Source organism: Lolium rigidum, chromosome 1 (assembly GCF_022539505.1).
Source record: "Lolium rigidum isolate FL_2022 chromosome 1, APGP_CSIRO_Lrig_0.1, whole genome shotgun sequence".
Classification (NCBI taxonomy): domain Eukaryota; kingdom Viridiplantae; phylum Streptophyta; class Magnoliopsida; order Poales; family Poaceae; genus Lolium; species Lolium rigidum.
The window spans coordinates 327,720,753-327,738,123 of record NC_061508.1 but is presented as its reverse complement, the minus strand read 5'-3'; the positions used below and the strand labels follow the sequence as shown (position 1 = coordinate 327,738,123).

General features: G+C 44.4%; 1 protein-coding gene across 1 annotated transcript; it reads left to right on the top strand.

Moving 5' to 3' along the window:
* Positions 1-6,745: 6,745 nt before the first annotated feature.
* Positions 6,746-10,156, top strand: LOC124684338 (auxin efflux carrier component 2). The gene is made up of 7 exons (XM_047218674.1): positions 6,746-7,770; positions 7,954-8,138; positions 8,273-8,585; positions 9,196-9,281; positions 9,383-9,540; positions 9,699-9,775; positions 9,865-10,156. The coding sequence occupies exons 1-7, from the start codon at positions 6,746-6,748 to the stop codon at positions 9,929-9,931; spliced, it is 1,911 nt and encodes a 636-aa protein (XP_047074630.1). The 3' UTR covers positions 9,932-10,156.
* Positions 10,157-17,371: the final 7,215 nt, after the last annotated feature.

Below are 17,371 nucleotides of genomic sequence, written 5' to 3'. Positions count from 1 at the left end.
TAGTTAACTTCATAATCTACAAGAGATCATAATCATAGCATAAACCAAGTACTAACACGGATGCACACACTTGTCACCATTACACCGTGTAGGAGGAATAAAACTACTTTAATAACATTGCTAGAGTAGCACATAGATAAATTGTGATACAAAATACATTGCAATCATAAAGAGATATAAATAAGCACCTCACTATGCCATTCATAACGGTGAATAAGTATTCGTGAAATATAGCCTAAGAGACCCACACGGTGCACACACTTGTCACCTTTACACACGTGGGACAAGGAGTCTCCGGAGATCACATAAGTAAAATTCACTTGACTAGCATAATGACATCTAGATTACAAGCATCATCATATGAATCTCAATCATGTAAGGCAGCTCATGAGATTATTGTGTTGAAGTACATAGGAGAGAGATGAACCACATAGCTGCCGGTACAGCCCCGAGCCTCGATGGAGAACTACTCCCTCCTCATGGGAGACAGCAGCGTTGATGAAGATGGCGGTGGTGATGATGGAGAAGCCTTCCGGGGGCACTTCCCCGTTCCGGTGGCGTGCCGGAACAGAGACTCCTGTCCCCCAGATCTTGGCTTCGCGATGGCGGCGGCTCTGGAAGGTTTCTGTGGGTTTCGTCGAACTTCTCAGGGTTTTCGCGACGGAGGCTTTAAATAGGCGGAAGGGCAAGGTCGGTGGACTTCTGGGGGGCCCACACTATAGGGGGCGCGGGCCCCCCCTTGGTCGCGCCGGCCTAGGGTTTGGTGGCCCCGTGCCCCCTCTCTGGCGGTTCTCGTGTGTTCTGGATGCTTCCGGGCAAAATAGGAACCTGGGCGTTGATTTCGTCCGATTCCGAGAATATTTCGTTACTAGGATTTACGAAACCAAAAACAGCGAAAACGAGAGCTGGCACTTCGGCATCTTGTTAATAAGTTAGTTCCAGAAAATGCACGAATATGACATAAAGTGTGCATAAAACATGTAGATAACATCAATAATGTGGCATGGAACATAAGAAATTATCGATACGTCGGAGATGTATCACACATGAAGTATTTACTTTGGAATGGCGGAAAATACCATGTAGTAGGTAGGTATGGTGGACACAAATGGCATAGTTTTTGGCTCAAGGATTTTGGATGCACGAGAAGTATTCCCTCTCAATACAAGGCTTAGGCTAGCAAGGTTGTTTGAAGCAAACTCAAGTATGAACCGGTACAGCAAAACTTAAATAAGAACATATTGCAAGCATTATAAGACTCTACACTGTCTTCCTGCTTGTTGTTCAAACCCTCACCAGAAAATATCTAGATTTAGAGAGACAAATCATGCAAACCAAATTTTAACAAGCTCTACGGTATTTCTTCACTAATAGGTGCAAAGTACATGATGCAAGAGCTTAAACATGAGCACAACAATTGCCAAGTATCAAATTATTCAAGACATTGTACTAATTACCACATGTAGCATTTTCTGTTTCCAACCATATAACAATTAACGAAGCAGTTTCAACCTTCTCCGTGAACATTAAGAATAAAGCTAAGAACATATGTGTTCATATGCAACAGCGGAGCGTGTCTCTCTCCCACACAATGAATGCTAGGATCCAATTTTATTCAAACAAAACAAAAACAAGAACATAAAGACGCTCCAAGTAAAGCACATAAGATGTAACGGAATAAAAATATAGTTTCACTAGAGGTGACCTGATAATGTTGTCGATGAAGAAGGGGATGCCCAAGGCATCCCCAAGCTTAGATGCTTGAGTCTTCTTGAAATATGCAGGGATGAACCACGGGGGCATCCCCAAGCTTAGAGCTTTCACTCTCCTTGATCATATTGTATCATCCTCCTCTCTTGATCCTTGAAAACTTCATCCACACCAAACTCGAAACAAACTCATTAGAGGGTTAGTGCATAATCAAAAATTCACATGTTCAGAGGTGAAATAATCATTCTTAACACTTCTGGACATTGCACAAAGCTACTGAAAGTTAATGGAACAAAGAAATCCATCAAGCATAGCAAAACAGGCAATACGAAATAAAAGGCAGAATCTGTCAAAACAGAACAGTCCGTAAATACGAATTTTTCTGGGGCACCAGACTTGCTCAAATGACAAAACTCAAAACTAATGAAAGTTGCGTACATATCTGAGGATCACACACGTAAACTGGCATATTTTCCTGAGTTACCTACAGATGTGGCGACTCAATTTCGTGACAGCAAGAAAACTGTTTCTGCGCAGTAATCCAAATCTAATATCAACCTTCTATTAGAGACTTCGCTTGGCACAACAATGCAATAAAATAAAGATAAGGAGAGGTTGCTACAGTAGTAACAACTTCCAAGACTCAAATATAAAAAAAATTGCTGTAGTAAAATAAAAACATGGGTTATCTCCCAAGAAGTGCTTTCTTTATAGCCATTAAGATGGGCTCAGTAATTTTAATGATGCACTCCCAAGAAATAAGAGTTGAAGCAAAAGAGAGCATCAAGAAGCAAATAAGAAACACTTTTAAGTCTAACCCACTTCCTATGAAAAGGAATCTTGTACACAAATAAATTCATGAAGAACAAAGTGACAAGCATAGGAAGATAATACACAAGTAACCTCAAAATTTTCAGCATATAGAGAGGTGTTTTAGTAACATGAAAATTTCTACAACCATATTTTCCTCTTTCATAAAGATTTTCAGTAGCATCATGAACAAACTCAACAATATAACTATCAAATGAAACATTCTTATCATGAGTCTCATGCATAAAAGTATCATTACTCTCCACATAAGCATAATCAATTTTATTAGTAATAGTGGGAGCAAATTCAACAAAGTAGCTATCATTATTATTCTCATCATCAAATATAGGAGGCATAGTATAATCATAATAAACTTTATCCTCCATAGTGGGTGGCTCCAAAATACCACTATCATTATAATCATCATAAATAGGAGGCAAAGTATCATCAAAGTAAATTTTCTCCTCCATGTTTGGGGGACTAAAAATATCATGCTCATCAAAACCAGCTTCCCCAAGCTTAGAATTTTCCATAGCATTAGCAACAATGGTGTTCAAAGCATTCATACTAATAACATTGCTATTTTGCAAACAAAGTTCCATGGGTTTTTTTAATTTTCTCTTCAAACACCTCATGTCCTAACTGAAGATAAATTTCATAAAGATCTCTAATTTTTTTGTTGTTTTCCATTAAGCCTAACTAGTGAAAATAAAAACAAGAAACAAAAAGATGCAATTATAGGATCTAAAGGAAATAGCTTCGAGCACTTACAACGGTACCAGAAAAGTACTTAGTTGCCTGGGACCAGAGTGTGAGTGCCTTTTACCTTTCCTCCCCGGCAACGGCGCCAGAAAATAGCTTGATGTCTACGCACGCTTCTATTCCTGTAGACAGTGTTGGGCCTCCAAGAGCAGAGGTTTGTAGAATAGCAGCAAGTTTCCCTTAAGTGGATCACCCAAGGTTTATCGAACTCAGGGAGGAAGAGGTCAAAGATATCCCTCTCAAGCAACCCTGCAATCACGATACAAGAAGTGTCTTGTGTCCCCAACACACCTAATACACTTGTCAGATGTATAGGTGCACTAGTTCGGCGAAGAGATAGTGAAATACAAGTGATATGAATGAATATGAGCAGTAGTAACGGCGCCAGAAAAGTGCTTGGTTGGCGTGCAGTAAGTAAAGATGCAGCAGAACAGTAATAAGCGATGATTGCAGTATTTGGAAACAAGGCCTAGGGATCATACTTTCACTAGTGGACACTCTCAACATTGATCACATAATGAAACCACTCTACACTCTCTTGTTGGATGATGAACACCATTAATTGTGTAGGGCTACAAGAGCACCTCAATGCCGGAGTTAACAAGCTCCACAACATTCAATATTCATATTTAAATAACCTTAGAGTGCATGATAGACCAACACAATTATACCGAGTACTAACATAGCATGCACACTGTCACCATCATACTATGAAAGGAGGAATAGATCACATCAATACCATCATAGTAATAGTTAACTTCATAATCTACAAGAGATCACAATCATAAACTACGCCAAGTACTACATGATGCACACACTCGTCACCGTTACATCATGGAGGAGGAATAGAGTACTTTAATAACATCACTAGAGTAGCACATAGATTAATAGTGATACAAAGCTTATCATATGAATCTCAATCATGTAAGGCAGCTCATGAGATCATTGTATTGAAGTACATAGGAGAGAGATTAACCACATAGCTACCGGTACAGCCCTTAGCCTCGATGGAGAACTACTCCCTCCTCATCACGGGAGACAGCAGCGGTGATGAAGATGGCGGTGGTGTCGATGGACATGCCTTCCGGAGGCACTTCCCCATCCCGGCGGCGTGCCGGAACAGAGACTCCTGTCCCCCAGATCTTGGCTTCGCGATGGCGGCGGCTCTGGAAGGTTTCTCGTACCGTGGCTTATTCGTTTAGGGTTTTCGCGACGGAGACTTTATATAAGCGAAAGGGCAGCCTCGGAAGGGCCCTGGGGGGCCCACACACTAGGGGGGCGCGGCCCCCCTTGGCCGCGCCGCCACCACGTGTGGGGCCTCCAGGGCTCCCCTCTGGTCCCACTCTGGCTCTCTGGAAGCTTCCGGGAAAAATAAGGTTCTGGGCGTTGATTTCGTCCAATTCCGATAATATTTCCTTACCAGGATTTCTGAATCCAAGAACAGCAAAAAACAGGAACTGGCACTGCGGCATCTCGTCAATAGGTTAGTTCCGGAAAACGCATAAATTCATCATAAAGTGTAAACAAAACATGTAGGTATTGTCATAAAACAAGCATGGAACATAAGAAATTATAGATACGTTGGAGACGTATCAGCATCCCCAAGCTTAGTTCCTACTCATCCTCGAGTAGGTAAACGATAACAAAGATAATTTCTGAAGTGACATGCTATCATAATCTTGATCAATACTATTGTAAGCATATGTAATGAATGCAGCGATTCGAAGCAATGGTAAAGACAATGAGTAAACAACTGAATCATATAGCAAAGACTTTTCATGAATAGTACTTTCAAGACAAGCATCAATAAGTCATGCATAAGAGTTAAGTCATAAAGCAATAAATTCTTAGTAAAGGCATTGAAGCAACACAAAGGAAGATATAAGTTTCAGCAGTTGCTTTCAACTTGTAACATGTATATCTCATGGATAATTGTCAACACAAAGTAATATAACAAGTGCAATAGGTAGACATGTAAGAATCAATGCACACAGTTGACACAAGTGTTTTCTTCTAAGATAGAAAGAAATGGGTAAACTGACTCAACATAAAAGTAGAAGAATGGCCCTTCGCAGAGGGAAGCATGGATAAAATCATGTGCTAGAGCTTTTCAAGTTTTGAAATCATAAAGAGAGCATAAAAGTAAAGTTTTGAGGGGTGTTTTTTGTTGTCAACGAATGGTAGTGGGCACTCTAACCCCCTTGCCAGGCAGACTTTCAAAGAGCGGCTCCCATGAAGGACATTATCTCTACCACCAAGGTAGATCATCCCTCTTCTCTTTTGTTTACACATGTACTTTAGTGTAGTTCATTTTTATTTTTGGGTGACACTCCTTCCAACCTTTTCTTTCACAAGCCATGGCTAACCGAATCCTCGGGTGCCTTCCAACAATCACATACCATGAAGGAGTGTCTATTTATTTTAGTTTTATTTAGAGATGACACTCCTCCCAACCTTTGCTTTCTCAAGCCATGGCTAACCGAATCCTCGGGTCCCTTCCAACATTTCACATACCATGGAGGAGTGTCTATTTGCAAAATTAAGTTGCTTACTGACGAATCAGAGCAAAACATGTGAAGGAAATTATTAATGAAAGTTAATTAATTGGTTGCGAATCCGGGACTAATGCCCGTTATCAACCGGGACTAATGCCCCTTTTTCTACTAGTCGGTGAAAGAATTCACCATCGTCTTCCTGATCATTGTGATCGTCAAGATCTTACGGTTCTAAATCTAGTATGATCAGATGCATGTAACATGCAATGGCATGGTACTCTTACCCTATTCAAACAATGATAAGAGCATGAGACTATGATGTGTACAACCAAATAACCATAAGGTGGATGGGAAGAGCTAAAATAGGCTACACGCAGCCAACCAAATGAGTTAGCCTTTGTTGCCTAACGGGTGCGCAAAATCGCATCATGCACAACCAAACAATACATCACTCCCCACCCGTGGTTCGTTCCAAACGGGCTAAAGACCCTGGTGCCTGCCCAAGCGAGCCTCAAAATGAGGCGCCCGTAAATATTTTGGATGCTGCGTCAAGCTGCCGCTGCTCCATGATGCCTAGTCTACTTAGGCAAGTATGATGTATGCATACATTTAGCTTGGCTCCGAACAGCAGGCCGACTTTCCTTCAGGTCTCCAAATGCAACCTTAGGTAGCTTGTGTTTACACTTCACCGCAAGAACAAAACGAATTTGCTAAACCAAAACCAATTGAATGTGTGCAAGTGTACCTATGTCCCCTTGGAATCTTTCCCCTCACACATGCACCTTGCTTAACTTAATCTGACACAGTGTACTACTACTAGCTCGTAGCAGTACTTAATTAACAAATCATTTGATCGATCGCCTACTATATAACGATCCTTCCGCTTCTCTTCGCTCTATTAACAACATCTCGATTCATCGACCGCCAGAGATCCCAAAGAAACTGTTGGAATCTAGCTCGTCGGCGCGATGATCACCTGGAAGGACATCTACGACGTGCTGGCGGCGGTGGTGCCGCTGTACGTGGCCATGTTCATGGCGTACGGGTCGGTCCGGTGGTGGGGCATCTTCACGCCCGACCAATGCTCCGGCATCAACCGCTTCGTGGCCGTCTTCGCCGTGCCGCTCCTCTCCTTCCACTTCATCTCCACCAACGACCCCTACGCTATGGACTACCGCTTCCTCGCCGCCGACTCACTCCAGAAGCTCGTCATCCTCGCCGCGCTCGCCGTGTGGCACAACCTGCTCTCCCGCTACCGCTGCCACCGCGGCGGCGTCGTCGGCGCCGGGGACGAGGCCGCGTCGCTTGACTGGACCATCACGCTCTTCTCCCTCGCCACGCTGCCCAACACGCTCGTCATGGGTATCCCGCTCCTCCGCGCCATGTACGGCGACTTTTCCGGGTCGCTCATGGTGCAGATCGTGGTGCTGCAGAGCGTCATCTGGTACACGCTCATGCTCTTCCTCTTCGAGTACCGCGGCGCCAAGGCGCTCATCTCCGAGCAGTTCCCGCCGGACGTCGGCGCCAGCATCGCCTCCTTCCGGGTCGACTCCGACGTGGTCTCGCTCAACGGGCGCGAGGCCCTGCAGGCCGACGCCGAGGTCGGGCGCGACGGCCGTGTTCACGTCGTCATCCGGCGGTCGGCGTCCGGGTCTACCACGGGCGGCCATGGCGCCGGGCGTTCCGGGATTTACCGTGGTGCGTCCAACGCGATGACGCCACGAGCGTCCAACTTAACGGGCGTGGAGATCTACTCGCTGCAAACGTCGCGGGAGCCCACCCCGAGGCAATCTAGCTTCAACCAGTCGGACTTCTACTCCATGTTCAACGGGAGCAAGCTGGCCAGTCCAAAGGGGCAACCCGGTGTCGTCGGCGGTGGTGGTGCACGCGGGCAAGGGCTCGACGAGCAGGTGGCCAATAAGTTCAAGGGAGGCGAGGCTGCAGCACCGGCGTACCCCGCGCCTAACCCTGGCATGATGATGCCGGCGCCACGGTACGTGTCCGGCTTATGATCTTGCTGTGTTGGATGGAAAACTCAAGGCTCAATTCCTGACGATTAGCAAGCACATCAATCGAAATTTGCAATGGTCAATGGCTAGATCACATGCATGCCTTTAGTTTGAGCTTGAACTTTTTGTGTTGAATCTTGAATTGATTTTTGATTGGAATAATACAGGAAGAAAGAGCTTGGGGGTTCGAACTCCAACTCGAACAAGGAGTTGCACATGTTCGTGTGGAGTTCCAGCGCGTCGCCCGTGTCCGAGGCCAACCTCCGCAACGCTGTCAACCATGCCGCCTCTACCGACTTCGCCGCCGCGCCGGCAGCAGCAGCCACGCCACGCGACGGCGCCACTCCCAGAGGTACGTTCGTAACAAACAAGCGTGGTTCCTCCGTCCGAATCAAATTAATAAGTTGCCAGCATATGTGATTTTGCTTGAGTTCTTTTGGCACACTGTGTAAGTAAAGTAACCATTTATGCGCACACGTCCGTCAGGTTTAAGCGGCACCGTGACGCCGGTGATCAAGAAAGACGCCAGCAACGGCGACGTGGGGGTGGAGATCGAGGACGGCATGATGAAAAGCCCGGCGACCGGGCTCGGCGTTAAGTTCCCGGTATCGGGATCCCCATATGTGGCGCCGAGGAAGAAGGGCGCGGACATGCCCGGGCTGGAGGAGGCGGCGCACCCTATGCCGCCGGCGAGCGTGATGACGCGGCTCATCCTGATCATGGTGTGGCGGAAGCTCATCCGCAACCCCAACACCTACTCCAGCCTCATCGGCCTCGTCTGGTCACTCGTCTCATTCAGGTTCACATCTCACACTTGCATAACTTTTTTTTTTTGCATAACTGTACACATGCATATATGCATTGCATCATACGTTATGCATGCATCACAAGTTCTTTCGTGGATTAATTCAGTTAATCAGCTAAACTGGATCCTAGTGTAGATTGACATGGCTCTATCTTCATTATACTCTACTGGTTAGATTGCTTATGATTGTCCCATGCATGTGAGAGCACATGATTATCACGTCGGTCTAGGATCTGGTCCAGCACATGCATGCAGATGCAGGTCTTATGCAAGACCTGACCTGGAGTCCTGTAGCAGACCAAATCTACAAAATCGACTCCATTCAGATGCCGTGTTAATTTGTCTCCATTCATAGATTCCAGATCGGTAGTACATATATTGTGTGCTCTCATCTACGGCTGATGCACGACACATCGTCGTGTACACTGTACAATGATGTGCATCGATCGATCATTGCTGTACTATTTATTATACACGAGATCGGTGGAACATCTGGAGGAAACTTCAGAGGAAACACACAAGGCATTTTTAGGAGAAAGGCGGCACATGCACGATACAAAGATCTACAGTATATATTAACCCAAATTTCCTTGAAATATTACAGGTGGAATATTCAGATGCCTACAATAATCAAAGGTTCCATATCTATCCTGTCTGATGCAGGTCTAGGGATGGCTATGTTCAGCTTAGGTACAGCGTTGACATTTTGTTGTTTATTATCACAAATCTGTACCTCCATCTTGGTCTCTTGCCCCAAGAACTCCTAACGGTAACTTATGCAATTAATCCAGGTCTCTTCATGGCTCTGCAACCGAAGATTATCTCGTGTGGCAAGTCTGTCGCCACATTTGCCATGGCGGTGAGGTTCTTGACGGGTCCGGCGGTGATCGCTGCGACCTCCATAGCCGTTGGGCTCCGGGGAGTGCTCCTACATGTTGCCATTGTTCAGGTTAGTAAGGGAATAAAATATAAATTGTACAATATATAAATCAAATTTTATCTGCGAACGAGCATACCCAAATATAATTTGTAGATACTAGTGATTCAGATAAGTGGGAAATATATTGTGACGAGGAACTTACTTTTTATTATGTGATTGATCGACAGGCAGCACTTCCACAAGGAATTGTTCCATTTGTGTTTGCCAAGGAGTACAATTGCCACCCTCAAATACTTAGCACAGCGTAAGCCAGACAATGCATCCTCAATCTTTGCCAATATCCGAGCATACAAAACTTTTCTTCCTTTACTCATTTTGCATGTATGTTTTCAGGGTTATTTTTGGTATGCTCGTCGCGCTCCCGATCACGATACTCTACTATGTTCTTCTTGGGATATAGAGTGACAATATTGAAGAACTAAGGCTGCATATTAATTTCTAGTGAAAGGTAGAGTTCTAGAGAGAAATGCCAAATGAATATGTGAGCTGTCTTGAATATCTGAAGATACACGAGATCTAGCAGAAGGATAGAGAAAGCTAGCTTAGTAGGACCCTACACAGGAATGCAAAGGAGAAACAAAAATATATCCTTGATTCCATTTTTTTCTACTGTTTTAGATCTAAAGTAAAGGCTGGGGCTTTGAGTATGAAGAGTTCAACCCTTAAACCGACAATTTGCTGCTAAACTAAGATTCCACTAGTTGATTCTTCTGTTCAGTAACACATGATCTTCACAATATTTGCCTGATTTATGCAAAGGTAAATGTAACTTGCATCTTACATCGGATAAACTAATACATGACGGTTCCCACATTGCATGACAACATAACTGATCACTCTGATGCTTTGGGGGAAGAGTTAAGATGATTCAGTGCACTGCCTGCCTGGACAGATCTCTGAACTCTGAAGTCTTCTTCAGATGAACTGTGAATTACTGCATCTAAAGTAGGAAAAATCGGCTAGTTTACAGCAACTTTAATTTATTGATGTGTAAAGGTATCGTATAGCTTGTATTGATGATTCCAAGGCAATGCATCCATGGATGCGATCGAAGTTGACCGGGCGAACTCGCTGGACTTGGACTTTCTGGGCACCCACCCGGAGGACCTTTCCGAGCAGGAGGATGCGTTCACCGAGGAGATCTGGGAGGTGATTAGGCGCTGATGTCTACGGGTGCTTCTATTCTTGTAGACAGTGTTGGGCCTCCAAGAGCAGAGGTTTGTAGAACAGCAGCAAGTTTCCCTTAAGTGGATCACCCAAGGTTTATCGAACTCAGGGAGGAAGAGGTCAAAGATATCCCTCTCAAGCAACCCCGCAATCACGATACAAGAAGTCTCTTGTGTCCCCAACACACCTAATACACTTGTCGGATGTATAGGTGCACTAGTTCGGCGAAGAGATAGTGAAATACAAGTGGTATGAATGAATATGAGCAGTAGTAACGGCGCCGTAAAAGTGCTTGCTGGCGTGCGGTTGATGGTAGTAATATTGCAGGAAGTAAAGATGCAGTAAAACAGTAAACAAGCGATGATTGCAGTATTTGGAAACAAGGCCTAGGGATCATACTTTCACTAGTGGACACTCTCAACATTGATCACATAAACAAATAAGTTCTCTTCCTTGGTGCTACATATACTCTTGTTTGATAATGAACACCATTCGTTGTGTAGGGCTACAAGAGCTCCCTCAAGCCGGAGTTAACAAGCTCCACAACATTCGACATTCATATTTAAGTAACCTTAGAGCATAATAGATCTTTGCAATTTAAACCGAGTACTAACATAGCATACACACTGTCACCTTTACACTATGAAGGGGGAATAAATCACATCAATACTATCATAGTAATAATTAACTCCATAACCTACAAGAGATTATGATCATAACCTACGCCAAGTACTACACGATGCACACACTCGTCACCATTACACCGTGAAGGAGGAATAGACTACTTTAATAACATCACAAGAGTAGCACATAGACTAATAGTGATACAAAACTCATATGAATCTCAATCATGTAAGGCAGCTCATGAGATCATTGTATTGAACTACATAGGAGAGAGATTAACCACATAGCTACCGGTACAGCCCTTAGCCTCGAGGGAGAACTACTCCCTCCTCATGGGAGACAGCAGCGGTGATGAAGATGGCGGTGGTGTTGATGGAGAAGCCTTCCGGGGGCACTTCCCCGTCCCGGCGGCGTGCCGGAACAGACTCCTGTCCCCGCATCTTGGCTTCGCGATGGCGGCGGCTCTGGAAGGTTTCTCGTACCGTGGCTTTTTCGTATCGAAGATTTAGGTCAGGTACCTTTATATAGGCGAAGAGGCGGAGTCGGAGGGGGTACGGAGCCACCACACAATAGGGGGGCGCGGCCAGGGCCTGGGCCGCGCCGGCCACACGTGTGGGGCCACCAGGGCTCCCCTCTGGTGCCTCTCGATTGTTCAGGAAAACACATCAAAACGATATAAAGTGTGAACAAAACATGTAGGTATTATCATAAAACTAGCATGTGACATAAGAAATTATAGATACGTTGGAGACGTATCAAGCATCCCCAAGCTTAGTTCCTACTCGCCCTCGAGTAGGTAAACGATAACAATGATAATTTCTTAAGTGACATGCTACCAACATAATCTTGATCAACATTATTGTAAAGCATATGAGATGAATGCAGCGATTCAAAGCAATGATGAAGATAATGAGTAAACAATTGAATCATATAGCAAAGACTTTTCATGAATAATACTTTCAAGACAAGCATCAATAAGACTTGCATAACAGTTAACTCATAAAGCAATAAATTCTTCAGTAAAAGGCATTGAAGCAACACAAAGGATGATTAAGTTTCAGCAGTTGCTTTCAACTTGTAACATGTATATCTCATGGATAATTTGTCAACATAAAGCAATATAACAAGTGCAATAGGTAGATATGTAAGAATCAATGCACACATTTGACACAAGTGTTTGCTTCTAAGATGGAAAGAAGTGGGTAAACTGACTCAACATAAAGTAGAAGATAGGCCCTTCGTAGAGGGAAGCAGGGATTAAATCATGTGCTAGAGCACTAGGCCAGACACTAGGCCGGCGCCGCCTGGAGGGGGGCGCCGCCCTAGCGTGTGGCCGCCTCGGCCAGCCTCTGACGCCCCCCTCTGGACTACTTAAGGGTTTCAATCTAAAAACACGAGAAGAGAAGTCGAAGTCACCAAAAACCATCCAGTACGCCGCCACCGTCGCGAAACTCCGTCTCGGGACCAGAAACTCCGTTCTGGCACTCCGCCGGACGGGGAATTGGAGGAGATCATCGCCATCATCACCACCGACGCCTCTCCATCGACCAACCATGTTTCCCCCATCCATGTGTGAGTAATTCCCCCGCTATAGGCTGAAGGGGATGGTAGGGATTGGATGAGATTGGTCATGTAATAGCATAAGATTGTTAGGGCATAGTGCCTAGTGTCCGTAATTGGTACTTTTATGATATTGTTGCAACTTGTTATGCTTAATGCTTGTCACTAGGGCCCGAGTGCCATGATTTCAGATCTGAACATGTTATTGTTTCATGATGATATGCATTGTTTAATGATCTTACCTGCAAGTTGTATACACGTGTTGTTGTCCGGAACCCGAGGCCCCAAAGTGACAGAAATTGGGACAACCGAAGGGGAAGGCGGTGATATGAGGATCACATGTGTTCACGGAGTGTTAATGCTTTGCTCCGGTGCTCTATTAAAAGGAGTACCTTAATTTCCAGTAGATTCCCTAGAGGCCCGGCTGCCACCGGCTGGTATGACAAAAGATGTTGTGCAAGTTTCTCATTGCGAGCACGTACGACTATATATGGAACACATGCCTATTGATTGATTAGTACTTGGATACCGCTTTATTACTATCTGCAAATTCTCTATCTTGACTGTTACATGAGTTTCTCTCATCCATGCAACGCCCGTCATCCATCCCTGTGCCTACAGTATTTTAATCCTGCTGTTTACTATAATCACTACTGGTGTCTTTGTTACTCCGCTGCTGTTATTTTCACTACTGCTACTGCTATAAAACTATTACTACTGATAAACTCTTGCGAGCAAGTCTGTTTCCAGTGTGCAGCTGAATTGACAACTCCGTTGTTAAGGCTTTCAAGTATTCTTTGTCTCCCCTTGTGTCGAATCAATAAATTGGGTTTTACTTCCCTCGAAGACTGTTGCGATCCCCTATACTTGTGGGTCATCAGAGGCATGAACCCACTATCGAGCATGAATACTCCCTCTTGGAGTTACGAGTATCAACTTGGCCAGAGCCTCTACTAGCAACGGAGAGCATGCAAGAACATAAACAACACATATATGATAGATCAATAATCAACTTGACATAATATTCAATATTCATCGGATCCCAACAAACACAACATGTAGCATTACAAATAGACGATCTTGATCATGATAGGCAGCTCACAAGATCTAAACATGATAGCACAAGAGGAGAAGACAACCATCTAGCTACTGCTATGGACCCATAGTCCAAAGATGAACTACTCACGCATCAATCCGGAGGCGGGCATGATGATGTAGAGTCCCCCGGTGATGATTCCCCTCTCCGGCAGGGTGCCGGAGGTGATCTCCTGAATCCCCCGAGATGGGATTGGCGGCGACGGCGTCTCTGGAACTTTTCTCGTATCGTGGCTCTCGGTCCTAGGGTTTTCGCGATGGAGAGATTATATAGGCGAAGGGGCAGAGCCGGGGGACGCTCGAGGGGCCCACCCCATAGGGCGGCGCGCCCAGGGGTGGGACCGCGCCCCCTAGGGTGTGGCCGCCTCGTCGCCCCTTTTCGTCTCCTCTTCGGACTTCTGGAAGGCTCCGTGCAAAATAAGACCGTGGGCTTTTGTTTCGTCCAATTCCGAGAATATTTCCTGTATAGGATTTCTGAAACCAAAAACAGAAGAAAACAGGAACTGGCGCTTCGGCATCTTGTTAATAGGTTAGTGCTGGAAAATGCATAAAAATGATGTAAAGTGTATATAAAACATGTGAGTATTGTCATATAACTAGCATGGAACATAAGAAATTATAGATACGTTTGAGACGTATCAAGCATCCCCAAGCTTAGTTCCTACTCGCCCTCGAGTAGGTAAACGATAACAAGGATAATTTCTGAAGTGACATGCTACTATCATAATCTTGATCAATACTATTGTAAAGCATATGAGATGAATGAAGTGATTCGAAGCAATGGTAAAGATAATGACTAAACAACTGAATCATATAGCAAAGACTTTTCATGAATAGTACTTTCAAGACAAGCATCAATAAGTCTTGCATAAGAGTTAACTCATAAAGCAATAGATTCTTAATAGAAGGTTTTGAAGCAACACAAAGGATGATTAAGTTTCAGCAATTGCTTTCAACTTGTAACATGTATATCTCATGGATAGTTGTCAACATAAAGCAATATAACAAGTGCAATAAGTAAACATGTAAGAATCAATGCACACAGTTGACACAAGTGTTTGCTTCTAAGATAGAAAGAAGTAGGTAAATTGACTCAACATAAAGTAAAAGAAAGGCCCTTCGCATAGGAAGCATGGATTACTCATGTGCTAGAGCTTTTTATTTTGAAAGCATGGAAACAATTTTGTCAACGGTAGTAATAATTCATATGTGTTATGCATAAAACATCCTATAAGTTGCAAGCCTCATGCATCGAATACCAATAGTGCCCGCACCTTGTCCTAATTAGCTCGGATTTCCATGGATTATCATTGCATTACACATGTTTCAACCAAGTGTCACAAAGGGGTACCTCTATGCCACCTGTACAAAGGTCCAAGGAGATAGATCGCATTTGATTTCTTAGTTTTGATAGATCTCAACTTGAGGACATCCATACTGGGACAACATAGAAAACAGATAATGGACTCCTCTTTTTAATGCATAAGCATTCAACAACAGATAATATTCTCATAAGAGATTGAGGATTAATGTCCAAACTGAAACTTCCACCATGATACATGGCTTTGGTTGGCGGCCCAATGTTCTTCTCTAACAATATGCATACTCAAACCATTTAATCATGATAAATCTGTAGGGATTCGTTGCATAGAAAACAAAAAATTTCCTACCGCGAGAACGCAATCCAAGCCAAGATGCAATCTAGAAGACGGGAGCAACGAGGAGATGATCGAGACTCACCCTTGAAGATTTCCAAAGCCTACAAGATGAGGCTCTTGTTGCTGCGGTAGACGATCACTTGCCGCTTGCAAAAGCGCGTAGAAGATCTTGATCACGGCGCCACGATCGGGCAGCACCTCCGTACTTGGTCACACGTTCGGTGTTGATGAAGACGACGTCCTTCTCCCCGTTCCAGCGGGCAGCGGAAGTAGTAGCTCCTCCTTGAATCCGGCAGCACGACGGCGTGGTGGCGGTGGCGATGGAGAACTCCGGCGGAGCTTCGCTAAGCGTGCGGGAGAGGTGGAGGAGGTGGGGCGGCTAGGGTTTGGGAGAGGGGGGCACCGGCCACTATAGGGTGCGGCCACCTTGTGGTCTTGGGGTGGCCGGCCCCCTCCCCTTGGCCCTCATTATATAGGTGGAACATCCAAGAGTTGGTCTACAAGTCTTCGAATAAGACCCCAAACCAAAACCTTCCATATGACATGAAACCTACCCAAGGTGGGATTCCCACTTGAGGTGGGATTCCCACCTTTCCTTGGGATGGGGTGGCCGGCCACCTTTGGTGGAGTCCACCTTGGACTCCACCCTCTAGGGTTGGCCGGCCATGGGTGGTGGAGTCCCTTCGGGACTCCGTCTTCCAAAGTGATTTCTTCCGGACTTTTCTAGAACCTTCTAGAACCTTCCATAAATGCACCGGATCATTTCCAAACTTGGAATATGACTTCCTATATATGAATCTTATTCTCCGGACCATTCCGGAACTCCTCGTGATGTCCGGGATCCCATCCGAGACTTCGAACAATACTTCGAACTCCATTCCTTATTCAAGTTCTACTATTACAACATCAAACCTTAAGTGTGTCACCCTACGGTTCGCGAACTATGTAGACATGGTTGAGATTTCTCTCCGACCAATAACCAATAGCGGGATCTGGAGATCCATAATGGCTCCCACATATTCAACGATGACTTAGTGATCGAATGAACCATTCACATACGATACCAATTCCCTTTGTCACGCGATATTTTACTTGTCCGAGGTTTGATCATCGGTATCACTCTATACCTTGTTCAACCTCGTCTCCCGACAAGTACTCTTTACTCGTACCGTGGTATGTGGTCTCTTATGAACTTATTCATATGCTTGCAAGAAATTAGACGACATTCCACCGAGAGGGCCCAGAGTATATCTATCCGTCATCGGGATGGACAAATCCCACTCTTGTTCCATATGCCTCAACTCATACTTTCTGGATACTTAATCCCACCTTTATAACCACCCATTTACGCAGTGGCGTTTGATGTAATCAAAGTACCTTTCCAGTATAAGTGATTTACATGATCTCATGGTCATAAGGACTAGGTAACTATGCATCGAAAGCTTATAGCAAATAACTTAATGACGTGATCTTATGCTACGCTTAATTGGGTGTGTCCATTACATCATTCATATAATGATATAACCTTGTTATTAATAACATCCAATGTTCATGATTATGAAACTAATCATCTATTAATCAACAAGCTAGTTAAGAGGCTTACTAGGGACTCATTGTTGTTTACATAACACACATGTATCAATGTTTCGGTTAATACAATTATAGCATGGTATATAAACATTTATCATAAACATAAAGATATATAATAACCACTTTTATTATTGCCTCTTGGGCAT